The sequence below is a fragment of the Lepisma saccharinum genome, chromosome 12 (assembly GCF_977018435.1).
Source record: "Lepisma saccharinum chromosome 12, izLepSacc3.1, whole genome shotgun sequence".
NCBI lineage: Eukaryota > Metazoa > Arthropoda > Insecta > Zygentoma > Lepismatidae > Lepisma > Lepisma saccharinum.
The window spans coordinates 42,269,397-42,283,515 of record NC_139240.1 but is presented as its reverse complement, the minus strand read 5'-3'; the positions used below and the strand labels follow the sequence as shown (position 1 = coordinate 42,283,515).

Genomic DNA, 14,119 nt, shown 5'->3' with positions numbered 1-14,119 from the left:
TGTTACAAGATGACTGCAATGCGAAAAAAGTTGCAAATTTAGACAAAGTAGGGAATGGAGATTATATGTTTATATCCATAATAATTACACAAATTGGCAGAATGTTGTACTAAGTAATAAGACATTTATCGATATATTTTTACCGACAAATCAATACACCAATGTGACTATATTGGCTGATACAAATAGATTACCAATTAATCTGTCCTATCCCTATTTACTATATTACTACTCTGAAATGACTTTTGAAGTGACTTCTTTAAAAATTATTATTTTCTTCAGGACATACCATCATACTCACCACACACCACATGGATGAAGCTGACATTTTAGGTGATCGAATAGCCATAATTGAGAGTGGAAGGCTTGTGTGCTGTGGAACAAGTTTGTTCATGAAGAAAAGATTTGGCTCTGGATATTACCTTACTGTCCTAAAGAAAGAAGACGAAGATGAGGAAATAGAGGAAGATGAGGATGAGGTGGTGGAAGACGTTAAGGAAACAGATATGAAATTTTATTCTGCTTCCAGGCGTATAAGTTTAGTCCACGGGCACAGTGTGGTAAGGATTGTAGTTAAAAACAGACCATTTCCCCCCTTTCCCCCTGCTCTGTAATGGAGTCTTAAAGCAGAATTTAACCAACTACATGTTCCACGTGTCATTTAAAACCATGCAGAATGTTATGCAGAGCACCAGCTGGAGATTTCTACATGGAAAAGTTTCTTACATGCCATACTATGGTATTGCTCATGTAGAAATGTTTCATGCAATCAGCATTGGTCTTAGGACTAAATAAAACTGAAATCATACAGTTGAGACTGCTTTATACGTAACTGTTCTGTGTAATTATTAGGGGCATGCATATTTCGTTTTTGATGAACAAACGAAATATGAAAAAACACATTGTAGTGTTAATTTTTCATATTTTTGAAAGGTGTGAGATGCATTTTGTGACCATGTTTTGTCACGAAATAATGCGAAGTGTACTGCAAAAAGCGAAATTAACTCTTAAACACGAAATTTAGGGTTTATTCACCGACGCGACACCTTCCGAGGTCTGAATTATCCTGAGAGTTATGCAATTCACGGAAAATTGATTAATTCTGCTGTTAATATTGGAGAAGAAAAAATGGATTCTATTACACAGAAATAAACTTAATACTCTGATAACTACATAAATGTGCTATTAGAAGTGAAATGTTAATTCTGTGGAATAAGTGTAGTTTTTAAATCAAATTTAGGATTATATTCACAATTTTAAAACCAAAATGTCTTTTTATATACCACTTTTCATCCAATTTTTCACCGCTATAACACCAATATTTTATTTTATTTACTGCTTTTGAACCTGAAATTGACTCAGGTTTTTGTACCAAAATTTTGCTTTTTTTTTTTTTACCAAAAATATGTGCCTCTAGTAATTATGTATTGTACGTAAATTACTGTAGGTCATGGCAAACTATAATTTAAGAAAGGAGTTAATTAAACCTTATTTGTACATAATGCATTTATACATAATTCGCTGTTATACATAATAATTTTCATAAAATACATTTGAGTTGTATGTAACCAAGCTACAACAATGTCACAGAAGTGACAGTTTTCAGTTCCTACTGGTCTGTCATGGACAACAGAAAGAGGAAATGTTACACCCTTGACCAGAAAGTAAAATTTACATGGGAAGTGGACGCCAGTCCACATAAAACTAAATCTGAAATAGCTGTAGATTTAGGCATCGCCTATACCACACTTTGCAGTCATTAGTAAGAGAAATGCTATTTAGGATGATTTTTTAAATTTGGGTAATAATATTATAAACTATAGCATGTACTCTAGTATTTCAGTATCAAAGTGTTCACTAATAAAGAGACAAATGTCGTGTATTTAAAAATCAAATTTTTAGATTCGTTAATTTACCACAGTATGACAGAAGTAAACTGAATTACGTTTATCTTGTTCCTCAAAATAGATACAGTTACAGTATTTTAATTATGACGTGACATAGTATCTAAATCTGATTTTTAAGTAATTCTTAGTTACACGTATTATTTTCTCTTTACCTTGGCATACATGTAACTCAGGTTCAACTGTATTGTGATTTCATAGGTATGAAAAGTAAGAAATAGTGCAGAGCTGATACTGATGTATCGATATCGGCTGATACTTTCCCAGTATTTTAATCTTTCACAGGGTTTCAGTGGCGTTTCCAAAGAAGGGGGGATCATAACCCACCCCCACTGGCCCATTATTACATAGAAAATGAACAATTGCAGGAAAGGAAGGCAAAATGAGGACCGATTACAAAAAATCGTATGTGCAACCCCCTCCCCCCACATACACCTTTAGGAAACTCTGTGGAATTGACTACTCAAAATTACCATGTGATACTTTCACACAGACTAATTGTAATTATCCTGTTAATTATGCAAAATTCATAGTTTCTAGTTATTGTGCACCAGTTTTGTGTGAAAAACTATTTTGTGGTTACGTAAGATTTTTCAATATACTGATTTAATTCTTGAGTATTTTGAAGCAAAATTTTTGTAAATTGATTCTTGTAATTGGAGTGGAATTCTCACCCACTAATATTAATCAATATTTTGAACAACTCTTAATTGTTACAATTTTTTAGCATTGGTATTAGTGGACATCAGTAAGACTATTATCACCATCGGTTCAAAGTGATATCAACTCAGCGCTAGTAAAAAGCATTGGGAGAGAGAGACATGGATAGTTTTTTTTTTTGTTTTTTTTTTTCTAGTTAGGTCAAAATGCTGTACGGCTCAAGGAATTGCAAAAGGTGAACATCTTTGTGGCAACTCACTCGCTCATGGTGTAAACCAATGTTGATGGGCTGAAACATTTTAATACACCATGGAACCTAAATTTCAGAGGACCAAGTTGAAAGAACTTAATATGTGCGAAAATGTAAAATCTGGGAAAGTTTTATAGCATTATGCTATTGGTATCATGTGGATTGAATGTACACTCCACGGCAAAAAAGAATTGCCCCCTACTAATAAAGTGTAAACATTTTCTTGCACTGTTGGAAACTTTTCACTAAGCATTTTTATCCTTTATGCCAATTTAGTTTCCTTCAAAATATCAACTTTATTTCAATTGTTTCAATCCATCTTTACTTATTCTAAAACATCAATGGATTTTCACACTTTATCCAAATTTATTCTCCCCAAGCCTCATTGTTGGAGAATAAGTAAAGATGAATGCCCTCAAACTGCCGTAAACGTGGATGAAACAGTGCAGAAAGTTGAGATTAGGAAGTTCAATAAATTTAGGTAAAGTGTAAAAAGCCATTGTTATAAGGTGCCAACAATGGAGGAGCAAGATTCATTGTTGGAGAACAAGTAAAGATGGATGCTTCCAAACTGGTTTCAACATACTTCAAACAATGCAGAAAGTTGAGATTCAGAAGGAGAATAAATTTGGAAAAATTGTGAAAATCCATTGTTAAAAGGTGCCAACAATGGAAGAGTTTTAGAATATGTAAAGATGAATGCCCCCAAACTGCCGTAAACGTACTTGATATAATAGAAAGAAAGTTGATATTTTGAAGGAAACTAAACAATAGTGGAAGGCAATAAAGACCATAAAGTAGGGATGGGACCGATTAATCGGTACTCTATCGGTATCGGCTGATATAGGCATATCGGTGTATCAGTTTATCGGTAAAATTACCGATTATTTTACCGATCTGATATATTGATTATTATCTGATAATTTAGTGCAAAATTCTGCCATTTTGTTGTAATTTTTATGGATAATGTCCATGGCCTACTTTCTAAAAAAGTAAATGTCTAAATATGCAATTTATCTTGCACTGCAGTCACCTTGAAACACACATTTATTAAGGAGGTCAGTGAACCTTTCAGGTTCTTCAAGGGCCATTTCTAATTTTATATCAGATCGGTAGAATATCGGTTATTTTATCGGTAAATTTTATATCGGTACTTTATCGGTATCGGCCAAAATTTCATATCGACCCATCCCTACCATAAAGCTTAACAATTTAATCAACTAACCGCTTTCTTTGTTGATTTCTTCATTATTACCTTCATTGTTAGAGCAAGTAAAAGATCAGAAAGTGTTTAAATTACGTACAGTATGTACAATTGTCAAAATAATTACCAAAAAAAAAAAAAAAACACTGCTTGAAAGAAAATATTGCATTTTATCGCTAGGGGGCGATTCCTTTTTGCCGCGGAGTGTATAATGCAGGAAATTGTAAAACCGGAGAATGTAAATTGTGGTTTCACTGTACACATGAACAAATCCACAGCAAGGATTTTTCTTATTAAAATTATAAAATTAAATGTGGTAACATAAAATTGTGAAGAATTTAAGTATAATTTGTAGTTTTTACTAGTGTCGATACCACTTGTAAGCTTCACCTGTACATTGTAACAATTTAACGTAGTTCAGATTATTTGTAAGTTTTAACCTTTAGACTTGACCCTCTTATGCATGTAAGACGACTGGTAGGAAGTTTTCAAACACACACTTTACTTGGAATGGGGCAGATTATAACACCATTAATCCTTGCTTCCATGATAACCAGAGACTCAATATGCTGACAAAGACAGAATTTATTTTATTTTAAAAAATATACTTCTAGAAAGGTCTTCTTCAGACTCTGTACCAAATACAAATGAAATAAGGTACAAAACAGGAATATATATATATATATATATATATATATATAAAGTGAAAGAGGAGAGAGGAAACACTCACCGGACAAAGAAAAAATTCAAATTTTCGTGATGGTATGTCACATCTTCAGGAGTAGAGAGCCGTTGTAGAACTAAGTGACTAGAGGGAAGAATAAGCATGACCTGCAGTGTTGCCAGGTCCCGAAGGGAAAAAAAAGTGTTGACAGTACCACAAAAAAAAATGGTTCTTTCGCCTGGCTTGTCGAAAACTGTGAGTGGTGGTGGTGGTGGGGGGGGGGGTTGGTTGGGAAAAGGTTGTGGTGAGGGTGAGGATAGGGGATGAGGGGCGTTAATGGGTGGCCTTGTTCAGGCCTGAAGGTGTGGTTGCATTCATGGTCGATATGTAGGCCCTCTCCCATCTTCTACGTATTGAGGTGTTGGTGGATTGGGGCAAGGAGTGGACGATCGCTACCTGGAAGCAGTCATTAAAAGGAATATTGTGGTGATTGGTGTGAATGGCAACAGCAAAGTCCCGGTTTTGGGTAGAGGAGCGGTGGCTGTTGATGCAGAGGTTCAGGGCTGTGGATGTTTCCCCCAGGTAGAAGCTCCCACAGATGTTGCACGTGAGGATATAAATTAGGTTAGAGCTGTTGCAGGTTCCTTTGGGGTAGAGGGTGAATTTGCCGGTGGCAGTGTGGATCTGGAGGGTGCGGGAAGTGACAAATATGGGGCAGGTTTTGCACCTTGGGCAGTTGCATTTGTGGGCAGGTGCGAGTTGATTGTGAGTAGGTGGATTGTGGTAGACCAGGATGTTTTGGAGATTGGGAGGGCATTTGAAGACAACTCTGGGCTTGTCGGGGAAGATATTTCTAGTGTCAGGATCACTGTGCAGGATGGGAAGGAGGGAACGTAGTGTGTGTCTGATTTTGTTGAGGTGGGGGTGATATTGGGTGACAAGTGCAGGGGGATTGGTGGCAGGTTTCTTGGTGGGAGTGTATGAAGCAGCTCGGGATATTTGTTTGGTGACCAGGGTGGAAGGATATCCACGGTTGGTCAAGGCTTGGTGTAAGCGGAGGTTATAGTTCTGTCGGGAGGGGGCTGAGGTGTTGAGGCGTTGACCTCTGAGGGCCAGGGAGAATGGGATGGCTTTCTTGGTGTGGAACGGATGGGAGCTGGAGAAGTATAGGTATTGCATATGGTTGGTAGGTTTGATGTGGATGGAGGTTTCCAAATGTCCTTCCTTCATGTGCACGTCCACATCCAGGAAGGTGATTTGGTTGGTGGAGTGAGTCCAGGTGAAATTGATGGAGCTGAAGTGGTTAAATTTGTCTAGGAAGGTGGTCAGGGAAGGTTCTCCATGCGTCCATAGCATGAAGATGTCATCGATGAAACGTAGCCAGAGGAGAGGTTTGAGAGATTGGGTCTCTAGGAACTCTTTTTCAGGAAATTAGTGCTGGGGTTGTGGGGTTTTGGTCTGTTGTTAGGGAAGGATTCTATGGAGCAGAGGCCATGGGAGTGAGGTATGTTGGTATAGAGAGAAGTAACATCGATGGTGGCAAGGATAGTGTTGGCAGGTAATGGTGGGAGAGTGTTAATTTTCTGAAGGAAGTGGCTGGTGTCCCGAAGGTAGGAGGGCAGAGCTTTAACAAGAGGCTGGAGGTGGGAGTCGACAAAGGCTGAGATTCTTTCAGAAGGTGAATTGTAACTGGACACGATGGGTCTGCCAGGGTTGCCAGGTTTGTGGATCTTGGGCAGCAGGTAAAAAGTGGGGGTGCGGGGCTTGTCTGGGATGAGCATGGATATGGTGGAGGCTGTCAGGCCCTCCGGGGGACCTCGGGTGTGGATAAAGTCCTGGATTCTGTTGAGGTGTGTGGCTGAAAGGTCGACCGTGGTGGTTTTGTAGGTGGAGGAGTCGGCCAGCTGGCGAGTGGCTTCCGCCAGGTAATCTTGAGAGTTCAAGACCACCGTGGTGGATCCCTTGTCAGCTGGTAGGATTTTGATGTGATCTTGAAGGGCTTTATCTTGAGAGGGATTCAAGTTGGGTTTGTTGTGGAGGTTGTCAAGAAATGAGCTGTCAGGGATACGAGGGTCACTATTTATATTTTGAGCCTTGGCAACACTGATTGAAGTTAGGCGCGATTTGACGTTTGCACGGAATCATCTGGCATTATTGACCATAACGTACTTCAAATGTTTTGTCAATAGCTTGATTTGTGTTGTTTATGTTGCCTTGGAGATTGCGCGACAACAATAAAATTGAATTAACTCGTGAACATTTTCGTGCGATGATTTTTTACGATTTTCGATGTGGATTATCAAGACAAGAGTGCATCGATCAACTTACTTCCACATTTGGTGATGAAGCCCCATCCTTTGCCACTGTGAAACGCTGGTATAACGAATTTAATCGTGGCTGCCATTCGCTCACCGACGAGATTCGCGAAGGTCGTCCAAAATCAGTTGTTGTTTAAGAAAACATTGATGCTGTGCAAAACCCAATACTGCAAGATCGTCATGTGACATACTGTGAGATTGAGGCAACCATAGGTATTAGTTCCACCAGCATATATAAAATATTACATGATCATTTAGCTGTGAGAAAGGTATGTTCTCGTTGGATCCCACACAATTTGACAAAAACTCAAAAAGACGCTCGCGTCAATTGGTGCAAACAAATGCTCAATAAATACAATCGAGGTGCTTCAAAAGACGTATATAAGATTGTAACAGGTGACGAATCATGGATATATGCATATGAGCCGGAACGTAAACAGCAGTCGACTGTATGAGTGTTTCAAGATGAACCCAATCCAACAAAAGTTGTTCGCGCTCGAAGCACATCGAAACAAATGGTCGCCTGTTTTTTTCGGAAAACTGGTCATGTGGCAACTGTGCCTTTAGAGGAACGTAGAACGGTCAACTCTGAATGGTACACAACAATTTGTTTGCCAGAGGTCTTCGGTCAAATACGGAAAACAAACAAACACAGTCGGATCATTCTTCATCAAGACAATGCCAGCTGTCACACATCTCGTCTAACAACCGACTTTATGAACAGTCAAAAAATCGAATTGATGGGTCATCCGCCATACAGTCCTGATTTGGCACCCAATGACTTCTTCTTGTTCCCGAATGTCAAGAATAAATTGCGTGGACAATGATATTCGTCGGCGGAAGATGCTGTTGATGCGTTCAAAAACCATATTATGGAGGTGTCTCAAGAAGATTGGAAAAACTGCTTTGACAAATGGTTCGAACGAATGCAAAAGTGTATTGACCATAAAGGAGAATACTTCGAAAAACAATAAAGCAGTTTTCAATGCCAAATTCCTGTTTTTTCATTGATAGGCTCAAAATATAAATAGTGACCCTCGTAGTGGAGATTATGGCAGTGATGTATATTTCCAGGGGGTGTTTGGTGGGCAGGGGGCGTGGGTCTTGGGAGGATGGTGGGCAAAATTGGAGGATTCTTGAGTGGGTTTCATTGGTTGTGGTCTGGGGGGAAGGGTTTTTTGCCCAGAATTGTTGCCATCTGAGGTGTCTGGCAAAGGTGTGGATATCGAAGAGGAGAGGGAATTGGTTGTGGGGGAGAAGGTGAGGCCTTTGGATAGAATATCAATTTCGGTAGGGGTGAGATTGTGGTTGGACAAATTTAGTACACTTTGGTTGTGTTGGGGTAGGTTAGGGTCGTTGGTGACCATGGGTCTGGTGGGGGTGGGTTTGTCCGTGGACTGGTTGTTTACCAAGGTGCGAGAATTGTGGGTGCAGCTTTGGTGTTTGTGCGGTTCTATTAGTGGTGCTGGAGGAGGGGGTAGTTGAAAGGGAGGGTCAGGCAGTAGAGGGCATGTGGATTTGGGAGTGAATTGTGGTGGGAGTGGAAGGGGGAGAGTGCAGCCAGCCTGAAAAGCCTGGCGGCAGAGGTTGGACAGTTTGTGTAGGTGTTTGTTGCTAAGGTCGTTTGAGATAGAATGGGCTGCATGCCAGAAAGATTCAATTTTTTGGTAGCATTCACCTGGGGTCAACAAAAGGATTTTTGTGAGGGATTGGATGGATAAGGACAGTTCCTGGGCACGATTAAGCTGGGATTGGTACATGGTGTGGGAAGTATCTCGCAAGTGGGAAAATCATGGGTTTAATACTAGGGTGCATAGCGGAAAAAGGCTGTTTGGGTGTGAGGGTTTTAGGTGTTAGGCCTAATATCCAACATGAATGCAGGAAGCGTGCATGGGACAAGGCCTTGGCATGGGAAACAATGAGGGTTCTAAGGCGGTTCAGTTGAAGTGAGTTGTACTCAAAAGGATTCATTCCAAAGTTGGAAAAATTGGATAAAGAAGGAGGGCCTCAAGGGCTAAATAAAAAGTGAAAGAGGAGAGAGGAAACACTCACCGGACAAAGAAAAAATTCAAATTTTCGTGATGGTATGTCACATCTTCAGGAGTAGAGAGACGTAGAACTAAGCGACTAGAGGGAAGAGTAAGCATGACCTGCAGTGTTGCCAGGTCCCGAAGGAAAAAAAAGTGTTGACAGTACCACAAAAAAAAATGGTTCTTTCGCCTGGCTTGTCGAAAACTGTGAGTGGTGGTGGTGGTGGGGTGGGGTTGGTTGGGAAAAGGTGGTGGTGAGGGTGAGGATAGGGGATGAGGGGCGTTAATGGGTGGCCTTGTTCAGGCCTGAAGGTGTGGTTGCATTCATGGTCGATATGTAAGCCCTCTCCTATCTTCTACGTATTGAGGTGTTGGTGGGTTGGGGCAAGGAGTGGACGATCGCTACCTGGAAGCAGTCATTAAAAGGAATATTGTGGTGATTGGTGTGAATGGCAACAGCAAAGTCCAGGTTTTGGGTAGAGGAGCGGTGGTTGTTGATGCAGAGGTTCAGGGCTGTGGATGTTTCCCCCAGGTAGAAGCTCCCACAGATGTTGCACGTGAGGATATAAATTAGGTTAGAGCTGTTGCAGGTTCCTTTGGGGTAGAGGGTGAATTTGCCGGTGGCAGTGTGGATCTGGAGGGTGCGGGAAGTGACAAATATGGGGCAGGTTTTGCACCTTGGGCGGTTGCATTTGTGGGCAGGTGCGAGTTGATTGTGAGTAGGTGGATTGTGGTGGACCAGGATGTTTTGGAGATTGGGAGGGCATTTGAAGACAACTCTGGGCTTGTCGGGGAAGATATTTCTGGTGTCAGGATCACTGTGCAGGATTGGAAGGAGGGAACGTAGAGTGTGTCTGATTTTGTTGAGGTGGGGGTGATATTGGGTGACAAGTGCAGGGGGATTGGTGGCAGGTTTCTTGGTGGGAGTGTATGAAGCAGCTCGGGATATTTGTTTGGTGACCAGGGTGGAAGGATATCCACGGTTGGTCAAGGCTTGGTGTAAGCGGAGGTTATAGTTCTGTCGGGAGGGGGCTGAGGTGTTGAGGCATTGACCTCTGAGGGCCAGGGAGAATGGGATGGCTTTCTTGGTGTGGAACGGATGGGAGCTGGAGAAGTATAGGTATTGCATATGGTTGGTAGGTTTGATGTGGATGGAGGTCTCCAAATGTCCTTCCTTCATGTGCACGTCCACATCCAGGAAGGTGATTTGGTTGGTGGAGTGAGTCCAGGTGAAATTGATGGAGCTGAAGTGGTTAAGTTTGTCTAGGAAGGTGGTCAGGGAAGGTTCTCCATGCGTCCATAGCATGAAGATGTCATCGATGAAACGTAGCCAGAGGAGAGGTTTGAGAGATTGGGTCTCCAGGAACTCTTTTTCAGGAAATTAGTGCTGGGGTTGTGGGGTTTTGGTCTGTTGTTAGGGAAGGATTCTATGGAGCAGAGGCCATGGGAGTGAGGTATGTTGGTATAGAGAGAAGTAACATCGATGGTGGCAAGGATAGTGTTGGCAGGTAATGGTGGGAGAGTGTTAATTTTCTGAAGGAAGTGGCTGGTGTCCCGAAGGTAGGAGGGCAGAGCTTTAACAAGAGGCTGGAGGTGGGAGTTGACAAAGGCTGAGATTCTTTCAGAAGGTGAATTGTAACTGGACACGATGGGTCTGCCAGGGTTGCCAGGTTTGTGGATCTTGGGCAGCAGGTAAAAAGTGGGGGTGCGGGGCTTGTCTGGGATGAGCATGGATATGGTGGAGGCTGTCAGGCCCTCCGGGGGACCTCGGGTGTGGATAAAGTCCTGGATTCTGTTGAGGTGTGTGGCTGAAAGGTCGACCGTGGTGGTTTTGTAGGTGGAGGAGTCGGCCAGCTGGCGAGTGGCTTCCGCCAGGTAATCTTGAGAGTTCAAGACCACCGTGGTGGATCCCTTGTCAGCTGGTAGGATTTTGATGTGATCTTGAAGGGCTTTATCTTGAGAGGGATTCAAGTTGGGTTTGTTGTGGAGGTTGTCAAGAAATGAGCTGTCAGGGATACGAGGGTCACTATTTATATTTTGAGCCTTGGCAACACTGATTGAAGTTAGGCGCGATTTGACGTTTGCACGGAATCATCTGGCATTATTGACCATAACGTACTTCAAATGTTTTGTCAATAGCTTGATTTGTGTTGTTTATGTTGCCTTGGAGATTGCGCGACAACAATAAAATTGAATTAACTCGTGAACATTTTCGTGCGATGATTTTTTACGATTTTCGATGTGGATTATCAAGACAAGAGTGCATCGATCAACTTACTTCCATATTTGGTGATGAAGCCCCATCCTTTGCCACTGTGAAACGCTGGTATAACGAATTTAATTGTGGCTGCCATTCGCTCACCGACGAGATTCGCGAAGGTCGTCCAAAATCAGTTGTTGTTTAAGAAAACATTGATGCTGTGCAAAACCCAATACTGCAAGATCGTCATGTGACATACTGTGAGATTGAGGCAACCATAGGTATTAGTTCCACCAGCATATATAAAATATTACATGATCATTTAGCTGTGAGAAAGGTATGTTCTCGTTGGATCCCACACAATTTGACAAAAACTCAAAAAGACGCTCGCGTCAATTGGTGCAAACAAATGCTCAATAAATACAATCGAGGTGCTTCAAAAGACGTATATAAGATTGTAACAGGTGACGAATCATGGATATATGCATATGAGCCGGAACGTAAACAGCAGTCGACTGTATGAGTGTTTCAAGATGAACCCAATCCAACAAAAGTTGTTCGCGCTCGAAGCACATCGAAACAAATGGTCGCCTGTTTTTTCGGGAAAACTGGTCATGTGGCAACTGTGCCTTTAGAGGAATGTAGAACGGTCAACTCTGAATGGTACACAACAATTTGTTTGCCAGAGGTCTTCGGTCAAATACGGAAAACAAACAAACACAGTCGGATCATTCTTCATCAAGACAATGCCAGCTGTCACACATCTCGTCTAACAACCGACTTTATGAACAGTCAAAAAATCGAATTGATGGGTCATCCGCCATACAGTCCTGATTTGGCACCCAATGACTTCTTCTTGTTCCCGAATGTCAAGAATAAATTGCGTGGACAATGATATTCGTCGGCGGAAGATGCTGTTGATGCGTTCAAAAACCATATTATGGAGGTGTCTCAAGAAGATTGGAAAAACTGCTTTGACAAATGGTTCGAACGAATGCAAAAGTGTATTGACCATAAAGGAGAATACTTCGAAAAACAATAAAGCAGTTTTCAATGCCAAATTCCTGTTTTTTCATTGTTAGGCTCAAAATATAAATAGTGACCCTCGTAGTGAAGATTATGGCAGTGATGTATATTTCCAGGGGGTGTTTGGTGGGCAGGGGGCGTGGGTCTTGGGAGGATGGTGGGCAAAATTGGAGGAGGCTTGAGTGGGTTTCATTGGTTGTGGTCTGGGGGGAAGGGTTTTTTGCCCAGAATTGTTGCCATCTGAGGTGTCTGGCAAAGGTGTGGATATCGAAGAGGAGAGGGAATTGGTTGTGGGGGAGAAGGTGAGGCCTTTGGATAGAATATCAATTTCGGTAGGGGTGAGATTGTGGTTGGACAAATTTAGTACACTTTGGTTGTGTTGGGGTAGGTTAGGGTCGTTGGTGACCATGGGTCTGGTGGGGGTGGGTTTGTCCGTGGACTGGTTGTTTACCAAGGTGCGAGAATTGTGGGTGCAGCTTTGGTGTTTGTGCGGTTCTATTAGTGGTGCTGGAGGAGGGGGTAGTTGAAAGGGAGGGTCAGGCAGTAGAGGGCATGTGGATTTGGGAGTGAATTGTGGTGGGAGTGGAAGGGGGAGAGTGCAGCCAGCCTGAAAAGCCTGGCGGCAGAGGTTGGACAGTTTGTGTAGGTGTTTGTTGCTAAGGTCGTTTGAGATAGAATGGGCAGCATGCCAGAAAGATTCAATTTTTTGGTAGCATTCACCTGGGGTCAACAAAAGGATTTTTGTGAGGGATTGGATGGATAAGGACAGTTCCTGGGCACGATTAAGCTGGGATTGGTACATGGTGTGGGAAGTATCTCGCAAGTGGGAAAATCATGGGTGTAATACTAGGGTGCATAGCGGAAAAAGGCTGTTTGGGTGTGAGGGTTTTAGGTGTTAGGCCTAATATCCAACATGAATGCAGGAAGCGTGCATGGGGCAAGGCCTTGGCATGGGAAACAATGAGGGTTCTAAGGCGGTTCAGTTGAAGTGAGTTGTACTCAAAAGGATTCATTCCAAAGTTGGAAAAATTGGATAAAGAAGGAGGGCCTCAAGGGCTAAATAAAAAGTGAAAGAGGAGAGAGGAAACACTCACCGGACAAAGAAAAAATTCAAATTTTCGTGATGGTATGTCACATCTTCAGGAGTAGAGAGACGTTGTAGAACTAAGCGACTAGAGGGAAGAGTAAGCATGACCTGCAGTGTTGCCAGGTCCCGAAGGAAAAAAAAAGTGTTGACAGTACCACAAAAAAAATGGTTCTTTCGCCTGTCTTGTCGAAAACTGTGAGTGGTGGTGGTGGGGGGGGGGTTGTTGGGAAAAGGTGGTGGTGAGGGTAGGGGATGAGGGGCGTTACTGGGTGGCCTTGTTCAGGCCTGGAGGTGTGGTTGCATTCATGGTCGATATGTAGGCCCTCTCCCATCTTCTACGTATTGAGGTGTTGGTGGGTTGGGGCAAGGAGTGGACGATCGGTAGCTGGAAGCTGGATTTGTATATATATATATATATACACACACCTTATTTCATTTGTATTTGGTAGAGTCTGAAGAAGACCTTGCTAGAAGGTTGAAACATAACGTTTAGTTTATTTTTTAAAATAAAATAAATTCTGCCTTGGTCAGCATATTGAGTTTCTGGGGCAGATTAATGCGCACTCTATCAATATCTGCCGATATAGGCATATCGGTTTATCAATAAAATTACTGGTGATTTTTACAGAAATAAACATACGTATAATTTCCATTTCCTACTTATTAAAAAATTAATGCCTAAATATACAGCTTCTTTTGCAGTAAATATACAGTCATCTTGTAATACACATTTATTAAGGAGGTCAATGAACCATTCACGTTCTTCAAGGACTGTT

At 41.9% G+C, this 14,119-nt stretch overlaps 1 protein-coding gene across 4 annotated transcripts in view; it reads left to right on the top strand.

Annotated features, from left to right (window-relative positions):
* Nucleotides 1-14,119, top strand: part of LOC145996028 (phospholipid-transporting ATPase ABCA1-like) — a 270,557-nt gene that overhangs the window by 124,367 nt on the left and 132,071 nt on the right. For all 4 annotated transcript variants that reach the window (XM_083132208.1, XM_083132210.1, XM_083132207.1 and 1 more), the window contains one exon: nt 283-560. In XM_083132208.1, coding sequence (XP_082988334.1) covers nt 283-560 — 278 coding nt within the window. The remainder of the gene's footprint in view (nt 1-282; nt 561-14,119) is intronic.